General features: G+C 40.7%; 1 protein-coding gene across 1 annotated transcript; it reads right to left on the bottom strand.

The window, feature by feature from the left end:
* Positions 1-8,520: 8,520 nt before the first annotated feature.
* Positions 8,521-14,920, bottom strand: LOC104896161 (MLP-like protein 28). The gene is made up of 2 exons (XM_010682880.4): positions 14,669-14,920; positions 8,521-8,973 (listed from the first exon to the last, which is right to left on the bottom strand). The coding sequence occupies exons 1-2, from the start codon at positions 14,853-14,855 to the stop codon at positions 8,696-8,698; spliced, it is 465 nt and encodes a 154-aa protein (XP_010681182.1). The 5' UTR covers positions 14,856-14,920; the 3' UTR covers positions 8,521-8,695.
* Between the last annotated feature and the right edge of the window lie 8,285 nt (positions 14,921-23,205).

Below are 23,205 nucleotides of genomic sequence, written 5' to 3'. Positions count from 1 at the left end.
GGCCTTACATCATGCCCCTAGTGCAAGTAACGAAAAAAAGTTATACATAGAATCTTTTGAGATTGTCTAGGTTCCAAGGCCGAGCCAGGGGACCCCTTCGGGAGATTCGAGTCGGAATGTCCCTGGCTTGATGATTTCTGTAACCTTGTAAGGGCCGTCCCAATTTGCCCCCAACTTCCCTTTGAGATGGGAAAGTCCAGTGGCTTCGACCTTTCGGACGACCCAGTCGCCTAGACTGATTGGCCGAGGCTTTACGCGGCGGTTAAAATGCCTTGTGATCCTTTGCTTGTACCGGATGGCTTGTAGCAAAGGCATTGCCTCGGGTTTCTGGCAATAGGTCTAAGTTGATGGCTTTTCTTCTTCATTTGGTCGAACTCATAGAATGTCATCCGAGGGGAAGGAATTCCCACCTCGACCGGAAGGACAGCCTCGCTTCCATAGACCAAGCCGAAAGGGGAGTGCCCCGTGGCTCTTTTACCGTTGTTCGAGCCGACCAGAGTACTCCAGGTAGGTCGTCACCCATGCCCCTTTAGCGGCATCAAGGGACTTCTTGATACCCTTCAGGACAATTTTATTAGCCGACTCGGCTTGCCCATTGGTCTGAGGGCGGGAGACCGCTGAAAACCTTGTTTGAATGCCGAACCGGGCACAATATTCTCGAGTCGGCCCACTGTTGAACTGCCGGCCATTGTCTGATTCCAAGGCTCTTGGAATTCCGAACCGGGTAATGATGTTCCTCCATATGAACAACTGAACCTGCTTGTCAGTAATTGACGCCAGTGGCTCGGCTTCGGTCCACTTGGTGAAATAATCAATTGCCACAATTAGGAACTTCCTTTGCCCAGAAGCCGGGGGAAAAGGTCCGAGCAGGTCCATGCCCCACTTGTCGAAAGGCAGGACTGCTTGAATGGTGGTGAGGGGAGTGGCCGGCGCCCTCGGTATGTCCGAGTGAATCTGGCAGGAGGGACACCGTCGGACTAAGTCCGAGGCATCAGCCTTTAAGGTAGGCCAATAGTACCCTGCTCTTAGCGCCTTTCCGGCTATAGTCCGACCCCCTTGATGGCTTCCCAGGCTCCTTGGTGTATTTCTCGGAGGACATAGTTTCCTTCCTCGGGAGTTATACATTTGAGGAGGGGATGAGTGAAAGACTTTTTATAGAGCTGCCTTTCATGCCAAAGGAACCAACCAGACTTATGCTTAATCCGGTCGGCTTCTTTAGGATCACTGGGTAAGGTCCCGTCTCGCAAGTACTCCACAATTTCACCCATCCAGTTTGAGGATCGATTGAGTACGAGCTGCTCTTTAGCATTTATGCTAGGTTCCTTCAACACTTCCCAAGTAATGGTTCTGGGGGCCGACCCCTCAGCAGAACTAGCCATCCGAGCCAGTGCATCAGCCTGCTGATTTTCCGAGCGAGGAATGTGGGTGATCCGGAATCCGGACAACCTTGCAATGACAGCTCGGGCTTTGGCCAAGTACATCCTCATGTTGTCCTCTTGGCCTCATAGTCTCCGGAAATCTGACCCACTATGAGTTGTGAGTCGGACTTGGCTATGATTGAGGTTGCCCAGCTAGGATGCATAGCTGTTTCCGAGGATGAGAGCCTCATACTCGGCTTCATTGTTAGATCCGAGAAATTCGAACTTAACAGCATATTCAATTTTTTCTCCGACCGGAGGTTTGATGACCAATCCGGCTCCACAACCACTCTTTGTGGATGACCCATCAACAAGCAATTCCCACTCCTCTTGCGATCCGACCGGGGGTCGAGTTGCGCATTCAGTGATGAAGTCAGCGAGTGCTTGGGCCTTGATGGCTCTTCGGGGCTCGAACTCGAGCCCAAAATCTGCTAACTGGTCTGCCCAATCACTCATCCGACTCGAATGATTTCTATTTTCAATAAGCTTCCGGAGCGGTTGTCCGGTTAGGACTTTGATGGGGTGTGCTTGAAAATAGGGCTTGAGCTTCCGGCTTGCCATTACCAAGGCAAAGACCATTTTCTCAACATCGCTGTACTCGCCTCGGCCCCCCTATAGGCGTGGCTGATGAAGTACACGGATGTTGCTTTCCTTCTCGCTCGGCTATCAGGACGGCGCTAAGAGCGTAGTCCGAGACAGCCAAGTAGATAAACAGGGGTTCCCCCGGCAAGGGGGAGATCAGTTTGGGCAAAGATGCCAAGTGATTCTTGAGGTCAGCGAAGGCTTGCTCGGCTTCGTCATCCCATGCGAACTCTTTTCGCTTCAGGGCCTTGAAGAACAACAAGCTTTTATCGGCCGACCGGGAGAGGAACCGACCGAGTGCCGCTAAGCAGCCGGTTAGGCGCTGTACTTCCCGAACATTCCGAGGCGATTTCATTTCTAAGACCGCTTTGATTTTGTCCGGGTTGGCCTCTATACCTCTCTCATCTACTAGAAATCCGAGGCACTTTCCCCCTTTAACTCCGAAGACGCATTTTTTAGGGTTGAGCATCATTCGGTATTTCCTTAGGGTGCTCAGCGTTTCTTTCAGATCTGCAGGGTGATCCGACTGGGCCTTGCTTTTGACTATCATATCGTCAACATATACCTCAATGTTCCGACCCAATTGGTCGCTGAAGATTTTGTTGACGGTTCGCTGATATGTCGCCCCGGCATTTTTGAGGCCGAATGGCATCATTTTGTAGCAGTAGACACCCTGAGGAGTGATGAACGAGTATGAACCCTATCCTTCTCGGCCATGGGAATTTGATGGTAGCCGGCATTTGCATCCATGAAGCTGAGAAGGGCGTGCCCGGCCGTTGAATCGACCAGCCTATCGATTTTTGGCAAAGGGTGATTGTCTTTTGGGCAGGCTTTGTTTAAGTCGGTGAAGTCGACACACATTCGCCATGCCCCACTCGGCTTTTTGACCAAAACCACATTGGCAGCCATTCCGAGTATTGACATCTTCTATGAAACCCGCCTCGAGCAGCTTCTTGACTTCTGCTGCTGCCGCGGCATTTCTTTCGGGACCTTGGTGCCTGAGCTTCTGCTTGATAGGTCTGAACCCCTCTTTGATGTTAAGCTCATGGCACATGATTTTCGGGTCGAGCCCCGGCATTTCTGTGGCTTCATAGGCAAAGACATCTTGGTACTCCGTGAGCACTTGGATGATATCTTGCCTTGTTTGCGGGTCCATGGCCTTGCCTACCCTGACAGTCCGACCGGGGTCCTGGCCGATCGCGACTTCTTCGTCCTCTTCGGCTGGTTGAGGACGTTCATATTTTGGGGTTTTCAGTTATATACACCCCGAGGCTCGTTGAGGGCTGACCCCCTTCATACTTTCTTTTTTTCGAGTCCTTTTGGACGTCGTTGTCCGAGTCCTTTTGGACGTCGGTATTTTTTAGGCTATTCACATAGCACTCTCTTGCGGCCTGTTGGTCGCCTTGAATTTTTCCTACCTTCCCGTCATCAGTCTCAAACTGCAAGAGGAGTTGGTAGGTGGAGATGGCGGCCTTGGCCTTGTTTAGCATGGGCCTCCCCATTATTATGTTGTAAGGCAAGAGGATGTCTACCACCAAGAAGTCGATCGGTAGGCTTCTCCCCTTACCCTTTTCACCCATCCGGGTGGGTAACTTTATTGATCCGACCGGGTGGACAGAGTTGCCCCCGAAGCCTATGAGCGGCTGAGCCATGGGGTAACATCCCGTTCGGTGTACTTCAGCTTTTTGAGGCAGTCAAGGGTGATTATGTCAGCGGATGAGCCGCTATCCACCAATACCCTCTTCACCTTTGTATTCGCTATCTTGAGCTCGATGACAAGGGGGTCGTCGTGCGGAACGCGCAACGTCCGACTAGGTTCCCCAAATGTCATGACGGGGCAGCTTGCTCGAGGGAGCTGAACATCAAGCACCTGATGTTTAAGGTTCTGGAGGTGAGCCTTGCGAGCTCGGCCGGTTAGGCCTCCCGACGCAAATCCTCCAGCGATGACACCAATGAAGCCTTCGGTGTCCCCACTGTTCGACTGACCCACCTTTTGCTTTCCCTTTTCCTCGTTCGAGCGCTTGAGGTAGTGGTCGAGCTTGCCCTGGTCGGCTAGACCGTTCAAGGATTTCTTGAGCTCCCGACAGTCATTGGTGGTGTGACCACATTCCTTGTGGTAGTCACACCACAAATTTTTGTCTCTCCGAGACGATGACGTCCGGATGGGCGTTGGCCTGGGAAGCCAATTTTTGTCCCGGATGCCAAAGTAGATTTCCTTCCGGTTTTTACTGAATCGGGGGTCGTTGCCATTATCAGTGAGCCGATCCCCTCGGCCCCCTGTTCTTTGATGCTTAGGCTGACCCGCGTGATTCCCTTCATCCTTCCTTTTCTTGCCAACCTCGTCCGAGTAACGGCAGATATCCGTTGCTTGGATGAATCTCTGAGCCCGAGCCATGGCTTCCGAGTAAGTTTTGACTTCATTCTCGGCTAATGACCATCTGAGCCGACCCGGTTGGAGGCCGGACATGAGGGCAGCGAAGGCTACAGCGTCCTGTAGGTCGGTTATTTTAAGAGACTCTTCGTTGAACCTCTTGATGTAGTCCGACAAGGATTCATTCTTGTCTTGCTTCACCCCCATGAGGTGAAGGCTGGTTTTTCTTTGCCTCTTTCCCGCTACGAACTGATGGATGAAGAGGTTTCCAATATGGCGAAGTCAGTGATGACCCCCGCCGGCAGTTCTTGGAACCAATTCAGAGCCAACCTCTAAGGTTGTAGGGAAGAAGCGGCACCAAGTGGCCTCGCAGCTTGTCTGCACGCTCATTTGAGCCTTGTAACTAGCCATATGATCATCTGGGTCGGTTAGGCCCGCAAATGGCTCGATCAGGGGGGTTTTAATTTTACCCGGAGGCTGAGTTCCTAGGATTTCCTGACTGAAGGGGATCAGGAACTTGAGCCCTCCTCCAGCTAGCTTAGGGGGCTGAGAATGAGCCGAGTCCCCTTGGCCCTCTCGGTCTTTGCCTTCTTCCTGAGGAACTCCCGAGCGTCATAGCCTTGGCTGAGGCGCTTCTTGTTGTTAAGGAATTCTCGGGCATCTTGGGGTTTCCGACCCGCACCCCCCCTTGGGGATTTAGATACATGGGTCTCCGCATGCTGACGGGCCGACCCTTGTCGCGCTGACTTTTCTCTTTCCCGGTGGCTAGGGTCTCTCGCATCGGACCGTGGCCGGCTAGGCTGCGGGTCCCGATTAGAACGAGAGTTGTCCCTCTGAGAGCGGACGACCGTGCGCTCCCTGGGCTCATGCTGATTGAGCGGGACAACTTGTTGTGGCTGCCTCTGCTGAAGCATGGCCATCATGTCCATCATGCTCTTTTGGAATGTCTCCTGGAGCTGAGCCGTGATAAGGGCCAGGTCAGACGCGAAGAGCGGCTGAGGCTCCACATGCTGGATATGCTGGGATACTGACCGAGGGTCCAAAGTTTGGACGGTAGGTGACCTCCGAGCCGGTGAGGGAGTTCGCTCGGCCTCTCGGTTATGCGCAGGCGAATGGCCTCGCTCCGGTCGAGGGATTGGGGGATCCCGATTATGCGCGGGCGAGTGGCCTCTCTCTGGCCGAGAGACCTGCTCGGAGGCCGGCTTGCCGCGAGTATTTTTGGTTGGTGCCATGGTCAATTGGCGTTCTGAGCTGAGTAGCTGAATGAACAAATCTGAGTGAGTGGTGGCGAAGTAACTTTTTGTACTATCCCCACAGACGGCGCCAAACTGTTTCTGTCTAGAAATTAAGGGTTCTGATTCCTTTGCTTAGGGAGTACCGGGTCAGATTCGAATGTCCTGAGTCCAAAGTCCGTACGCCGGAATCCTGCAAAAGTAACGGTTAGACTGCCCCGGGGGTTGTTCCGGGATCGCCTCTCCGACGCTCAAGTCAGTGATCAAGCTTAGAGAGATAAAGTCTAGAGAGAGATGCTCTGGTTTGTTAGGTAAGAATTCAATACCTTCTCATTGATGAGGGGGTTGAGTATTTATAGTGTTGGGGATTTCCCAACTGTAGGTTAGCCAGGGGGCATTGACAGCTGGAATGCACCATCACAGGTGGGGCCCACTGGAAGCTCTAAGGCAATTATTGGGCTGGATTATCCTTGGTAAGCTTACCCCAGGAAATAAGCCCAAACAGACATGTTCTAGGTCTATGATAAGGTTAACTAGGACTTTCTTGCCTGACTTCTTGATAAAATGAGTTTTCCTCCAAGATGCAGAGAGTGGATTCTACAGTGCGTTACAACGGTCACGTCTGCAGTAATTGTCAATGGCGAACCATCGGAAAAATTCAATCCCACCTACGGTTTGAGGCAAGGGGACTCTCGCTCTTCCTATCTTTTCATCCTTGTTATGGAAATTCTTTCGCGTATGATCAACAGATCCAACAAACAGGAGATTTCCAAGGTATTCCTGTATCACAGACAGGTCCGTCTATTTCTCATCTGCTTTTTTTGTAGATGATTCTCTATTCTTTTTCAAAGCCACTCCTAAGTTCTGCAGCGTAATAAAAGATCTATTAGCTAAGTTCAGCAAATTCTCAAGAGAATTGATGAACATCAACAAATCACTTATTACTTTTAGTCCAAACATTACGAACACACTTAAGAGCACCTGCACAACATCATGGGTACCTCTTCAGTAGATTCTATTAGGGAAATATTTAAGTTACAATGTTGAAGTAGATGGGAGGAGCTCTAACAAATTTAATCCCATTACCGAGAACGTTCAATGAAAAGTAAGTAGTTGGCAAAATTTGGTTCTTTCGCATGCGGGAAGACTTCTCTTGATTAATAGTGTCCTGGTGGTCTGTACAACATACTTTAGGTGCGCTCCTCATTCCAAAAATGACCACGGATAAACTTACCTCGTGTTTTCCTAGGTTTCTTTAGGGATGGTCTAAAGAGTCAATACCTATTTTTTTTGGAGAAGAAAAGAGATTATTGAACTCTCAAAAGGAGGAGGCTTGGGAGTGAGAAAAATCCATCTTTTTAACAAAGTTCTACTCTCGAAATAAGTTGTGAGAATTCATAAGAATAAAGATTTGTTTGTTATTAGAGTTCTCTACTCAAAGTACAAAATCTCACCAGTAGACTTAGTAATGCAAAACAAAAAGTTGGGAAAAGTTTGTTAGGGATTTCGAGGCCTTTAAAGGCCAGTTCAGGATTGTCGCTCAGGCTTTCGAAGGAAAATTAGAAATAGCTCTCTAACTAAAATCTTTTTAAGATAAATAGGTGGCAGGCGAACCTTTATCATTTAAGCAAGGAGTGCTTTCTATACATCACCCCCTCGAGAAGGTTCAAGATCTAATGGAAAATGATGAAAAATGTTGGAACTCTCCCATCATATGGAAATTTTTTAAGGAGTCAACTTCTTGAACTCTTGCGACTCATATTTGTTTGGAGGAGGATAACGATAATTATGTTTGGAGTATTTCTAGAATGGGAGAGGTTAGGATAAAAGAAGTCTATGCTTTCCTCCAGAAGCAAAACGGAAAATTGCAAAATTCAGTTGAAGAAATGAGATTTTGGCATAAATTTCCGGCCTTCGAGATTGGCCCAAAGTGGAAATTCTTCATTGAAGGCTTCTAAATCAAGCTTTAGCCCTTAATCTTAATCTAAGAAAAAGAAACATTGTGGTGTCGTTTAATTGTAATCTGTGTAACCTAAGTGGAGAGTCTGAGCATCATTTCTTTAGAGACTACCAAGTTTCAGCAAGAGTTTGGAGTAGTCCCAATCTGGGAATTAGAGTCCAGCACTGATAGTCATACTCCTTTTAATGAAAGGGTGTCAAATTATCTAGAGTTTTTCTAGGACGAAGATGGAAGCAAGTCTGTGATAGGTAAGGAGTTCATTGCCACTCTATGATCAATTTGGCTCCATAGAAATAACGTAGTGTTCCAAAGAGTTGATCCTAATACACTAGGGATCTTAAGTGCCAAGCAAAAATATATGGAGGAAGAAGATGGGATCAAACAAGATATTTCAACATCAGAACATATAACATTCGAAGACTTTCATTTTAATAAACTATCCATTAAAGGTGGCATATGTTCGGGAACAGTTTGGGAAGTGATGGTCGACGGTGCTTGGAAAAGGAATAAGAAATACAAGCAAACATCAGGTATAGGATGGCTGGATGGTCGTAAAATTTTTGAAGGTTGCAACATTGTCTTTGCTACGTCCACGCTACAAGCCGAAGCCCATGATGTTTTAACTTTTAAGAGGTATTACAAAAGTAAGTGATTTGGGGTTCAACTCTTTCAAGATCGCTACGAATTCGACAAAACTTTTTCAATCTCTTATGAGAGCTGAGGCCCAACTCCATTTGTCATTTCCAGCATAGTCTAGAACATCAAATCATAGTGTAAGGAGTTCTAATTTTTGAGATAAATAAGATAGTTAGGAATGATGTGAATCAAGTCCATCACTTAGCCATTAAGGCAAGGAAGGGTGAGTTGGTCCCCAATTAGGTTTTCTTTCTTTTCCCTTTTGTCTATGTGTTCTTGTTGCCAAAAAAGCCAAAAAAAGTCCAATAGCAACAACAACAATAATAATAACAATAACAATAGTAGTAATATTTTTTATAAATACACACCAAAGTTCTAATCATCTGATGCATAGTTGTGTATGCAACATAGTATGGCATGCCGATGCCATTTATTAATAGTAATGAAGTAAGGCAAGAAATTAATTGCCCGAGTATTGCATGCATATCAAATGCAATCAAGCACTGCAAAGACAAGCATCGACATCTTTTGCAGTGCCAAGCAGGAAGTCGATGTACATATTTGGTTCGGGAACATTTTCATTCATTTTCTCATAATCAAACCTCCACTTCACAATACAACCCTCTTCCTTTGGAACTACTTGGAACTTTGACTTAAAAGTCTTGTAGTAGTTTTTCAGAATCAATCCATCGTGATAGCTGTACTTGAAATATCTCTTTTCTTCATTGGACTCCTCAATTCTTGTCTTCACAAATGCGTGTTCACCGATATCTTCTACAATGGCGCATTCATAAATAATTTCAGGATCAATTCATTCCTTCAAATATACTTCTTTCATTCTTTTATAATGACAACATATCCTTTTCACATATTTTAAAGCAAACTCTGACCATTAGTATTGTAAGTATGTATAAGTAAAAATAATAAAAAACTATCTTTTGTATGGCAGTGGCTTGCCATACGGTTAATAATCATGCGGCCGCATGCAAAAGAGAAAAACTACGTATAAACAAGACATAAAAGCCCCTATTATATTGACCAGTAACTCCTAAACTAAGTCAACCTAATAGATGACATAAGTAACCCCAACAATTATCAAACCCATAATATAGTAGTAGGTAACCCCAAGAGTTATAAGTAATTTGTAATATATTAATCAGTAAGTTGGAAATACAATAATTAACCTTATATGTGGCCTTAACTATAGGTGTGGCAAGATACAAATAAGACTTTTAGTAATCCAAAAATCTGGTTTAAGCTTACATCCATATTACTATACTACTTGGTGGTAAAGGAAATAATCCTTGAAATCATTAGATTGTGAATCCTACATGGTACAATGAAGTCTCTCTCAACCAATCAAATAAAATATCTATTAAAAGTTCCTTTTACATTTTTATTGATTCCGCATCTCCCCTATATTTTTCTGCAAGTTATTAGAGGATCGTATTGGCATATGACGTGACAAATATATGAAAAATATTTCAATATATGGAAAGAGTTATCTAGCATATACACATACACACAAAAACACACAAAAACAACACACGCACATACAAGGGGACCCAAAATTTCAAATATGAAGGGGCCTCAAATTGCAAAAAAAAAAAAAAAAAAAAAATTCATATCTTATACTATTAATATAATATGCACCTCTATTGCCATTTAACAAATACAACACTTATGACTTTCACCTCCCAATACACAATTTTATTTCATCAATATTAATCACCTATAACTAAAAGGATTTTTTAACAAAAATAATACAAACTTTTTCCCATTCTCTCGCAATAATACAAATTTTTAATTATTTTTTAATAATACAAACTTTTGATCAAAATTCCTCCAGTAGCGCAATACCAGTTATTAACTTGTTGTAGGAGGTAACAAGTTGAAGTGGTTCAGGTGGGTGGGGGGTTGGGGGAGGAGGGAGAAAGAAGAAAAATCATTTGTAATTTTTGTTGACCTGTTTTACAGGTTACAAGTCAACTTGACCTACTGAAGGAATTTTGATGTAAAGTTTGTGTTATTAAAAAACAATCAAAAGTTTGTATTATTGCGAGAGAACGGACAAAAGTTTGTATTATTATAGTTAAAAAATCCTAACTAAAACTACAAGAAGCTAATTAATGTATATGTAGGGTTACACATTGAGACCAAATCAGACAATATTTTATATTATAACATGTATTTGAATATAAAAGTTAAAAGATCCAATCAAACTTAATTCCTCCTTTATTATTTTTATTTGAAGCCTATAGGTTCAACACACATTTTATGGAAGACATTAGAGAATATAAATGGGCTATTAATAAGATAATTCAAATCTTAATAATCCAACTATCTAATAATACATCTGTTTTTTTAGTAGACTTGTTTCCTCTAGGCACACTTGTCAATATACCATTTTGAACCTTTATATTTTAAATTATCAAGAGGCAAAAATTATACAAGTTGATCTTTGGAAAATATATATTGAGATGAATCTAACAAGATCCCACATGGATATATTTTCCTTAAGTACAAATCACAAAAGATAGTCAAAATTACAAATGAAAATAGTGTCAAAAGTCAAAATAGGTCATCTAAAAAAGGGAGGAAGTAGTTGTTTAAGTTATTTTATGGAAAAATTATTTTAAATAAGTCAAGCTTTGCGCGGTCTTCCCATTTTAAGTCTACCTTTTATCCTTGATTGAGTTATTCTTGTATGTATATTTTCTTCTATTGAGTTTTAACCTGTTTGTGACTTGTTTAGTACGTTACTTATGATACATGTTACAATTTTCCTTCTTCTAAAACAGGCGAGGGTGGGGTGGGATATTGTAACACGTATCATAAGTAACCTACTAAACAAGTCACAAACAGCTTAAAACTCAGTAGAAGAAAACATACATACAAGCCTGACTCAATCACGGAAAATCAAAAGGTAGACTTAAAATGAGAAGACCGCGCAAAGCTTAACTTATTTAAAAAAAAATTTCCAATTTTTATTTAATTATGTTATCCAGCTTCTCTAGTATATTCCTAAAACCACTTCCTCATAGAAGATGACACAAAAATTTAAAAATGGAATGATTAGAGTATAAAATCAAATTGTCCCAATTATTTGAAAATCAAGGGAGTCGCTGTTAAAATTGGGTTTTGAAAATATGTAATTGACGATTGCAATGGAATTGGACATGAAATTGAAAGTGATGGAAACTGTATCAGTGCGTTTTGGGTATAATATATTACACCATAACTTATTGGGTAATATGTACAATAACATAAGCTTCAACAAAGATGACATGGACTATACAAATAATGAAATGAATCTCATGTCATTAATTGGGTTTTTTTTTTTTAAAAAAAAGGCGTCGGCGAGTGAGAGATCAGAGAGAGTGAGAGATAAAGAGGAGTGCACCGGCAAGTGTGAGAGGAAAAGGAGGCATAGATTCGCCGGAGAAAGACGGTGGCAGCCGGGGTGGGAGTGAATCGGATTCGCCATTCGCAAGAGAGAGAGAGTGAGAAAGAGATTGGGTGTAATTTTGGCTAGGACCTAATGCTAGAAAAAATAACTGGGCCGTCGAGGATCTGCGTCAGATGGGCCTCGGGGTCCGACCCAAATCCTCGTATCCAAATGATCTGCGTCGAATGTTCTTGGGGCTTGATGCGCATGACAATATCCTAATGCTTTATCACCTGCATTGCACGGGTCATGACACCGACGGACATGACCTTATCCAAAACCAAACATGCAACTGCGTCGGATTAGGGGTCGGGTCCGATGCACATGACCCTTATGCCAAAATCCAAATGTTTTTTTCATCTACGTCGATGGTGTCCAACACACATATTGCATCCAAGCATCTGCGTCTAATGGTCGTTGGGTTCCAACGCACATCATCGAATCCAAAAACCCAACTGCTTTATACATGTGCATGGGCTTTCTATAAATATGTGATGCAAAAATCCTCTTCCCAATCATTTGCTTAGGGTATTTTCATCGGACTTTGATTACAATCCGATGCTAATCCTCTGTTGCTGACCATTTGTGTCATTTCTTCAAGCATCCGACGTTAATAAGCAGACGCAAATTGTTAATTCTGTACTGTGATTGGCTGGAAGGGTTTCTTATATCTGTTATATATATATATATGTATATGTATATGTATATATATATATATATGTATATGTATATATATATATATGTATATGTATATATATATATATGTATATGTATATATATATATATGTATATGTATATATATATATATATATATATATATATATATATATATATATATAAATAAAATTTAAAAATAAAAAAAAAAAATATATTACTTTTGGTGGATCCATGGATAGGGTATGTATATTTGAGAAGAGGACCCTTATCCTATAGTATCAAGACTCATACCCAACCTTACGAATAGGGTCCAAAAAACTAATACCATACCCTTAAATTAGGATAGGTATGGGAGGGTACTGGACCCATTACACCCAGGTTTCTATGTAAAATTGTCCTTTTTTTTTAAAGAGTTCTAATTTATTGTGTTTTATGCGGACTCCAATGTATTAAGTTAGCCATTAATATCTTTTATTTTATAATATATAAATTATAAAAATATACATTATCACGAATCCAACAACACATATACACACACGCGCGCAACACACATACACAATCATTTCAATCTTTAGAAGGCTCGAGAGACCTCGGGCGTAATATACGCTACCCCAGACTATCATGGTACCCTCGACTTTAGCCACATCTTCACCCGTCGATGGAAAACCTTTGCCGGAACGTCAACCGCAAACGAAGGATGGCCAGGCCCCGGTTCCCAGGGTTAGAGTATTCCCTATTATGAGCCTACTCAGATCAGAACTATCTACCCAGAACCCATATATTAGACCAAAACTATAACTTATTACTTGAAAAAATATAACTAATAAAAATTAAATTAATAATAATTTAATAGTTATAACTATTAACCTCGAAACTAATACTAAAAACCAAAAAACCTTAACTTTTCACCCAAAACCATATATTTCAACAGTTCTATAACAAATTATCTGAAAATCGTAACTATTAACCCAATAATTATAATTGTTCACCCCAATATCATAACTAATTAAGTAAAGCATTACATAATTAACAACTCAAAACTGTAACTATAAAATTAAAGATCACAACTATTAGTTCACGAACCAAAACTATTGACCTAAAAGCCAACACTAGCAATAATCTTAAATTCCTTAATCAATTTGAAGACTTAGTAGGAGATGCATCACAAACTTAATTCCAGAGTTTAGTTTCATAGGAACAGAGATTTCTAGGTTAAAGGTGTTGTATCGTCTCATTCAAGTGACGTTTGATATTCGCTCAACTTAACAGATTTTCGTGCTGGGCTTGATTATAAACCAGTGTTTAGGTCTGAGCTATGCTCCTAGTAATTATAATATTCATTTATTAATATTTTACTTTATAAATGTAACACCAAGCATTCTTTGTTTGATGGGTAAGACTTGAGATCATGGGATCAAATCTTATAAGATTCATTTTCTATTTTTTTATTGTATGCGTGCTTACATAAAATAAACAGTCTAAGGGATAGTGCCATGTGGCGTAGTTCTTAATTTAAGAACACCTTTTAATAAATTAGTATGGATGTATTGGGATCTTTCTAACAGCTAATTAATTGTTCACAAAGTCTTATACAAGAATTTGTCATATATATATATATATATATATATATATATATATAATGTTGAGTTTCTATTTGAACAATCATTATATGAGAACATGAGAACACGCACTTTGTTATAATCCTTTTTAACAGAGCCGTCTCATAAAATTAGGGGCCTTATGCTAAATTAAATTATAAAAATTAATTTTTTTTTGGTGAATAGGAAGAGATGGGAGAGTTATTAATGACCTTTTTTTGGAGATTAGGAGGAGAAGAAACACCAAATAGAATTTTTTTAAAATTTGCAACCAACATTACACTCTATAAAATTGGAAAGGAATAGTCTGTAGTTAGAGTTAGGTTTTTTTCTCCTTTAGGAAGACAACTAATAGAATTATGCCCCTTATATATATTTGGGGGCCCTGTGCAGTTGTTCACCCTACACATGGCCTTAGCCGCATATGCTTTTTAACCAATATATAATTCAGCTTGGCTAAATTATAACTATTTTTCCTTGCCAGCCAATTTTCCAAAAGAATTTTATTTTCAAGGAAAAGGATTGTGATGTAATATTAAAAACGATTATATTTTCACTAAAATAGATTATAATATCACTGTTCTCACGTTTTCATATTAGAAATATTTTCATGTGAATTATATATATTATTATATGATACAAAATTAGAATAGAATAGATTAGATCAAAATAGAGAAAAAATACATCAAATAAAGTGGAGTAGATATTGCCATAATAACCAATAATCAAGGACCTTTAAGACTTAAGTAAATGATGTAATACTTACTGCAATGATAAGTCCAAGTACAAACAGCACCAACCTTACCCCATTGCCCCTCATTCAGCTCAACTTTGGGAAATTTATCAGGGCACAGGGTGGATAGAAGGTGTAGTTTGTGAGACCAAACATCAAAGAACTTGTCTGCGTTAGACTTCAGATCTGCTTGACCTTTTACCCGTTGAAGCTGAGCCATTTTTCCTTTCTATTAGATTTAAATTTAGCTAGTGAGTTTTTTTTTTTTTTTTTTGTTTTTTCTGATCACTCACTTAGCAAGAAAGTGCATTATATAGAACTACTGGGGAATTCCATTCTTTAGAATAGCATTCCATGGTATCTATCCATCATGATGGACCATTCCTTTAATTTGGAATTCCGGCGCCATTACGTATACTGAAGTTTTATTCTGTATTAATTCCCACTTGTTTTTGTTATTTGAAGGAGTCGACAGATTTTTCAATACACAACTTCTTGAAAATCATACCAAGTTGATACTTTTTGCTTACATACAAATAATAGAGAAGGCAAAGTGAAATATGCAGAAATCCACAAAAGTCAGTGATTCAATTAAAAAATCTAAGATAAGCACAATAAAACATGCACCAGCGTTCTCCACTTGTAGACACACGGGACCAAAATATTCCACCTTCTTGCCTGGTGTTGTGAATTGTGATAAAATATTCCAATCATGTGTTTGTAATCGATCTAGGGAACTTTATTTCAATTGCTCGATAAACAAAAAGAAAACAATAAAACTTACATATGCCCGCATTATCTCACTTCAGATTATGATATTTTTTTTTAAAAAAAATGACGTAGGAAGGTTAGCGGATAAGTTCTATAATGAAGTTCGACAAAAAAGCCTGAATTGATTTCTACTAATCGGGCTTACGGAGTCCGATTGCTTATTGTGATACCTTTCTGGAAGCGGAACGGGCCAACGAGTTAAAATCACCGATGCGTTGTGACCTATCGTCTTTTTAAGCCATCCGAGTTCGTTTAAGACCCGAAATCAGCATTTTAATTATTTTCGGATTTTATTATTTCCTTAATTTCGTATTAGGGTTTTGTGTTAAGTATTTAAACATTATTAGGTCATTATTGGGAGGCATTTTTTGACTTTTAATAATATCACAGAGTTCATACTCTTTTCTGGTGGATTCCGGAGTTTTTATAAATTTATCGCTTGTAAATCTGTTCGTTCTTGATCGAGATTAGTGCTTGCTTTCTCCATATTTTCCGACTGCGTCAAAAAACGAGATTATAATACCAACTCTAAGGAGATCTCTCCTCTAAAACTCTCACTAAACCACTCTGTAGCTAGATATTAGATATTGTTTAAATAGTATTCTATGTACAACAAGCGAAGGTTTGGTAGTGTGTGGAAGGCTGGAAAACCTAAAGTGCTATCAATAAGTTGTATTCCAGTTACTTGCATTTGGGTCGTTTGGTTCAAGATATAAAAATGAAAGGAAATAGATACAAATAGAGGAGAATAGTAACAAAAAGGATACCTTTAAAATGTTTGATTCAAGCCAAGAAATGTAAATTAATGGGAACCATTACCTTCAAGTAATGAATTTTATTATTTGAGGGGGAGGGGAAGGTTACAAATTTGGGGAATCCATTACCATCAAGTAATGGTAAATGGATTGATGAGGGGGTTGAACCAAACGAGAAGAAATAAAATCGATAATTGATTCGTTTCTTAAAACCTGAAAATAGTGAACCAAACAACCTCTTAATCATCCATTTCGACACTTTCTTTTTTTCGAGAAGAGGGTAATTTATAGCAAACTAAATAACTATTAAATCCGTAGGGGTTTTAAGCTCCTTATGGTTCATGTTGTTTGTCCCTGGAATTTGTTCTTTGTCATGCAAATTATTTATTACAATACTGGGGAGGGAGTACAGAAATACACATGGTTTGCTAGTTGAGCATCCTTTCTTGCCATTTCGACAAGTTTTCATGTTACATCTATACACCACAATAGGATTTGTTTTATTTAGAGTACCGCAGCCAAATTATGGATCTTTCAGACAAAGATTGATGTTAAAGAATCAGGGTGAACCTTGTCTTCCTCCCATCCTCTGAGTTAAAAGCATCTGACTTCTCACAAATGGACTCTTTTTGAGCTCCCTTTTAGTTTCATGAGCCTGAAAATCAAAAGTAAACGCAGTTAAAAAAAATGTTTTATAGAGATGGTAGCTAGCTTCTATGGATGTAGAAGAGGAACAAATTTTCCTGGAAACAAATTAATGTGAAAGTGCCTCTTGAAAGTAGGAAAACAGACTTTGGAAGTTGTTATTCTCTTGCCTATTGCAAGCAGCTAAAGACGACTTCCTTCTTAGAAAGGATGAATCATTCCATTCTAATTGATGTTAGAGTCCAACTACATTGCATCGCCATAATTTAGGCTGTATATTTGCAAATGATAAATCACCTTTGCTTCTGTCATCGTTGTACCTCCTTTTCTTACAATTTTCAGCCTCAACAATAGCATCACCAGTTTTTGTAGAAGAACAGAAGATGATAAACGTGCAACTTCATGAGGTTTACGCGTTCTGAACTCTCACCAGGCCCCTTCGAAAGAGTGAAGGAGATGGGGCTAAAGCAAAGGTGAGAGCCATCAAATCGAGAAACAAATACTTACTAAGGACTCAGGCTCGACTTGAGGGTGCGCATCATATCCTCTTTTAGCCTGATTTATCCTATCCGCTTGCCACTGAACAATGAAGAAGAGTGTAGGAATTATGCCTTAAATCTGGTCGAAGTTGGTTGAAGAAGCGTGATCATTGGCTCGCCCGATCCACTGGGCAAGTTTCACCTGACCAGGCTGGGTCACCCGCTCGAGAGGTTTGGCTCGGGAGACCGGGAGAGTAACTGGGCAGAGTTGCATCAAAGTATCTTACGCGCCCGACCGGGGAAGACGGTGTTTTCGACGCGGATGGGGTATTTTGTATCGAGTTATATATATACCTAACCTAATTCATTTAAATTTGTCATTAGCGTATTATACACATTTGTAATATGGAATTCCTAAAGGTCAATAAAACGATTCTCTCTCTCTCTCTTTCTGTGGACGTAGCTAAGAAATCGTTGGTGAACCACGTAAATCTATGTGTTCTTTATTTGTTTTTTGCATTCAATATTTGTTCTTTCTTACATCCGTTGTAACAAATTAGTATCAAGAGCTTTGATTTTCAATTTGAGTGACAAAGATGTCTGGGATGAATGTGAAAAGCGATAAATTTACTAGGTGAAACAGTTTCAGTTTGTGGCTAATCAAGATGCGGCCTTTACTGAAGAAACAAGGGTTGTGGGCAGCGTTGGCAAAGAAGTCATCGCATTCAGTTACCTCTAAGATGGTCGTTTCAGGAGGAGAAGGCACATTCACGATCATGTTGTGTCTTGCTGACGACATCATCACTGAAGTCGCGGAGGAGGAAACCGCATCTGGTCTGTGGTTGAAATTGGAGACTTTGTATATGACAAAATATCTAACCAACAAGTTGCTACGTCTATTTGATCTGCGCATGAATGAAGGTACACCTCTTAGAGATCACCTTGATTAATTAAATACGATTTTGCTAGAATTGCTTAATATTGATGTTAAGGTGGAGGATGAGGATGCTACTTTAATTCTGCTTGTTTCTTTACCATTGTCATATGAGAATCTTGCGCAATCTTTTATTGTTGGTAAATATTATCTTGGATAAAGGGTTCCCTCGGACAAAGACATCCATTTTGAAAATTTGTAATATATAACGAGTTAAAGTGGCTGGTCAGAGTTAGGGATGGGACCTCTTAGCATAATGCACGCTGGAATTGCATTAGAAAAGGTTAGATAATCTATCCATACTAGGGAATTCCGCAATCAGACATCTGGTAGTACAGGTACAGATAACCAAACTTCTAGATAAGTGGCCAGAAGTAGTAAGGGACATGGAAATTCCGGGAAAAAGAATTTCAGGAAATTCGGAAATTCCAAAGGGAATCCTTAACCTAATGATATCTATAATTATTGTAAGGATAAAGGGTATTGGAATAAGGAATGCCCTAACAAGAAGCATCAGGAAAATAGATATGGGTCTGCATTTGCTGGTGTTGCAGCAGATTATTCGAATTCTAAGAATGATCTTGATTTATATATTTTGTATATTTTGTAAGGTTCTACTCTCTCAGGTTCAGCTGTTGTTGCTTCATCTGAAATTCAGAAGGAGGATATGACCAAGCTATGGCACATGTGATTTGGGCATATGAGTGAGAGAGGAAAGTAAATCCTCTCCAAGGAAGATCTTCTGTGGCCACAAGGTCACAAACCATAAGTTTTGTGAGCATCGTGTCTTTGGAAAACTACATCGTAACAAGTTTCTTAAGGGAATTAATAGAACAAAAGGTACTTTGAATTATATCCACTTCGATTGTTGGGGTCCTTCACGTGTGGAATCTTCGGGAGGTCACAGGTATTTTATATCCTTCAATGATGATTTTTCAAGAATGACTTGGTTGATTATTATGAAGCCAAAAGGTGAAACTTTCAAGAATTTCAAGCAATGGAAGACATTGGTGGAAAATCAAACTGGGAAGAAGATCAAATGGCTACGAACTGATAATGTTTTCGAATTTTGTTTGTCTGAGTTCGATGAGTTTTGTAAGAATGAAGGGATTGCTAGGCATCATACTGTTAGGGATACCCACAGCAGAATGTCGTAGCTGTACGAATGAATTAATCACTTATGAAGAGAGCTCGGTGCATGCCATCTAATGCTAGAATGACTATAAGGTTTTTGGGAGAAGCAGTTAGTACAACATGCTATCTGATCAACCGTGGGCCTCACTCTAGAATCAACCTTAAAATACCATATGAGGTGTGGTCAGGTACGCCTGCAGATTAATCTAATATGAGACCTTTTGGTTGTAGTGTTTATTATGATCATGTAAATGAGGGTAAGTTGGAGCCGATAGCCAAAAAGGGGTTTTTTGTAGGATATAGAGATGGGGTGAAAGGTTACAAAATTTGATCACTGTTAGAGAGTAGGGCTATACTTAGTAGAAATGTAGTCTTAGATTAAAATTCTAAGGTTAATCCTACAATGAATTCTAGTGTTGCACCAAATATTATTACTGTTGAAGTGTAGCTGGAGCAGCAAGTCACTCATGATGAGAATGATGAAACACATGATAAGAATCAACACATAAATTCTGAAGCTTCAAATTCTTCAATACCAAGTCAAGAGGCATCTAGCCTTACTCAGGAGCGTCCTATGAGGATAAATTTTGAGAGACCCTTAAACAAGTATGGCATTGAAGATATAATGGCTTATGCACTGCAGGTTGCTGAGGAAGTGGATGTCTATGAGCCATCTACGTACATGGAGGCAGTTACATGTATGGAGTCTAACCATTGGCTTGCTGCAATGAGAAATGAGGTGGAGTCACTTCACAAGAACGAAATTTGGGAACTTGTGCCTAAGCCTCTAGGGAGGAAAATTGTTACATGTAAATGGGTTTTTAAAAAGGAGGGGATGACATTTGCAGAGGGGGTCAAGTTAAGGCTTTACTGGTTGTAAGAGGGTTCACACAAAGGGAGAGAGTAGACTACAATGAGATTTTTTAACTTGTAGTCAGACACACTTCTATCAGGGTGTTATTAGCAATAGTTGCACATCAGGATTTTGAGCTCGAACAACTAAATGTTAAAACAAATTTTCTACATGGAGAGTTGGAAGAGGAGATATACATGGGTCGGCTAGATGGCTTCTAGGTTTCGGGGAAAGATAATTGTGTTTGTAAGTTGAAGAAGTCCTTATATGGGCTAAAGCAGTCTCCGAGCCAATGGTACAAGAGGTTTGATAGCTACATGATGGAGCTAGACTACAATAGGACTTCATTTGATTGTTGTATTTATCACAACAAGCTGACAGATGGATCTTTCATTTAATTAGTTCGGTATGTAAATGATATGTTGATAGTAGTAACGAACAAGTCGGAGGTTCAGAAGTTGAAGGAGCTTCTCAGTGCTGAGTTTGAGATGAAGGATTTGGGTGCGACTCGAAATTTTTAGGCATGGAGATTTTATAGGGATAGGGCTTAAAATTAAAGAAGATTTTCTTTTAACATAAAGGCAACATTGAGAAGATATTGTCAAGGTTTGGCATGTCAATTGCAAAACCTATAGATACTCCAACTGCAACCAATAATCATGTGTCGGTTGCTTTCGCGCCTAAGTTTGCTAAGGAGAAGGACTACATTACTTGGGTTCCTTATGCTAGTGCAGTAGGAAGCTTGACGTATGCCATGGTTTGCACTAGGCCGAATTTTGCACATGTCGTCATTGTTGTTAATAGGTTCATGGGTGATCTTGGTAAGTAGCATTGGCAGGTAGTCAAGAGGATCTTTTAGTATCTTAGAGGTACATAAGATATTGATCTTATTCATGGAGGCGGTTTTTTCACCATATACCCCAAATAATTTTTTTTTCACCACATACCGTTTTAACTTTCCAAATTCACCATATCTTCTCCACTTCGAAAAAAATACACCCACTTGCCCTTAATGACTAACGATGTTAACATCCGTTAGTCATTAACTCCTAATTCTCCCTCTAACCCTAACTAATTAACCTAAACATAAGCCAAACCCTAACCCTAACCCTAAGCCATCCTCCTACCACCCATTCCCACGTAGCACCCCCTCTCCCTTCCCCTGCAGCTCCTCCCCCACCCCTCCCCCTCCCCACCCCTTCGTAGCCTCCAAATTGAATTTCGCTCCCCTTACCCCATCCCCGTCAAATTACGCTTCCCTCCCCCTATCCCCCATTGAATTTCGCTCCCCTCTCCCTATCCCCCATTGAATTTCGCTCCCCTCCCCCCACCCTCGTCGATTTTCGATTTTCTGGGCTCGAATTGGCATTTCCACTAGGCGGTTGCGAGGAGTGAGGGGGAATGGGAGCGAAGATGTGATGGATGTGCTGGAGGTGATGTGACGAGGGGGGAGAGGCGTGGTATGGCGCTGCTTAGATCATGAGGGGATCGCGAGGGAGGTAGTGGGTGGGGGCAGGGCTGCGAGGGAAGGGGGCGGAGCTGCGGAGGAGGAGGCGACTGTGGGGGTGGGGTTGCCGGGGAGGGGGTTGCAGGTGTGGTGGGGGAAGGGTGTGGTGTGGTGGTGGGTGGGTGGTTAGGGTTTAGTGCACAGTTTAGGGTTAGGGTTAGTTAGGGTTTAGGGGGATTAATGTAGGGTTTAGGGTTAATTAGACTAGAGGGGGTTAGGGTTTTGGTTAGTTAATTAGGACTAGGAGAAAATTAGGGGGTCAAGGACTAACAGATGTTAACACCATTAGTTATTAAAGGATAAGTTGGTTTATTTTTTGAAATGTGGAGAGTATATGGTGAATTTGAAAAGTTGAAAGGGTATATGTTGTAAAAAAAAATTTGTCAATGGTATATGGTGGAAAAACCGTTATGAAGGTGATTTGGCATGTTTAGTTAGAGGTTTCTCTGATTCTGATTATGGTGGGAATGTGGACTGTATGAGATTTATGACTGGTTATGTGTTCATTCTTGGTGGTTCCGTTATGAGTTGGAAAGCTACTTTGCAGCCTATGATAACTTTGTCTGCTAGTGAAGCAGAATGTATAGCCTTGAGAGAAGCAGCCAAGGAGGAAATCTAGTTAAGGGGCAAGCCATTGGTTTGGGTCTACATCATGATAAGGCAATAGTGTATTTTGACAGCTTGAGTGCGATATGATGTGACAAGGATCAAGTTCATCATGAGACGACTAAACGTATTGATGTCAGATATCATTTTCTAATAATTGAGACAATAATTAAGGTGAAGAAGGTAGGTACAGCTGATAATCCATTGATATGTTCACCAAGCCAGTTTCGTAGAATAAGTTTCAACATTGTTTGGACTTACTCAATATTCGAGGTTGTTAATTCCTCTTTATAGGGCAAGTCAGGGGTCCTTAGGGGATAATATGGTGTCCTTAAGGGACAAATCTGGTCTGATTGTCTTTCAAGGCAAATCTGGCTGCAAGGAGAATCTAGGCGTTGTGATCAATGCATCTAGTTATCAGATTCGTTGTGAGAGTCTTCAGGTCAAGGTAGAGATATGTAGGAATTATGCTTTGAATCTTGTCGAAGTTGGTCGAAAGAACGTGTTCGTTGGCTCGCTGGTCCACTGGACAATTTTTGCCCTTGCAGACGGTTCGGCCCGGGCGACCGGGCTGAGTTAAATGAAATTAGCTTGTGCGCTCGACCAGGTGGTTAGGCCCGGGCAACTGGGTGGTGATGTTTTCGACACGTGACGGGTGATTTTGTATGGGGTTATATATATACTTAACCTAATTTGCTTAAAGTCATTAGTGTATTACAAACATCTGTAATCTGGAATTACTCAATATCAATAAAACTAATATCTCTCTCTCTGTCCGTGGATGTAGCCAACACATCATTGGTGAATCAGGTAAATATGTGTGTTCTTTATTTGGTTTTTGAATTCAATATTGGATTTTTTAACTAGAGTAATACAATTTTTTACC

This window comes from Beta vulgaris, chromosome 1 (assembly GCF_026745355.1).
Source record: "Beta vulgaris subsp. vulgaris cultivar EL10 chromosome 1, EL10.2, whole genome shotgun sequence".
Taxonomy (NCBI): domain Eukaryota; kingdom Viridiplantae; phylum Streptophyta; class Magnoliopsida; order Caryophyllales; family Amaranthaceae; genus Beta; species Beta vulgaris.
The sequence above is the reverse complement of the archived record's forward strand: the minus strand, read 5'-3'. Positions and strand labels throughout refer to the sequence as shown.

What these genes read in the sequence shown, in the direction of transcription:
- LOC104896161 (XM_010682880.4), bottom strand. Translation starts at nt 14,855, where the DNA reads ATGGCTCAGCTTCAACGGGTAAAAGGTCAAGCAGATCTGAAGTCTAAC. An exon ending in TACTTGGACTTATCATTGCA is followed by an intron (nt 8,974 to 14,668) that starts GTAAGTATTACA and finishes GCGCCATTGTAG; the next exon opens with AAGATATCGGTGAACACGCA.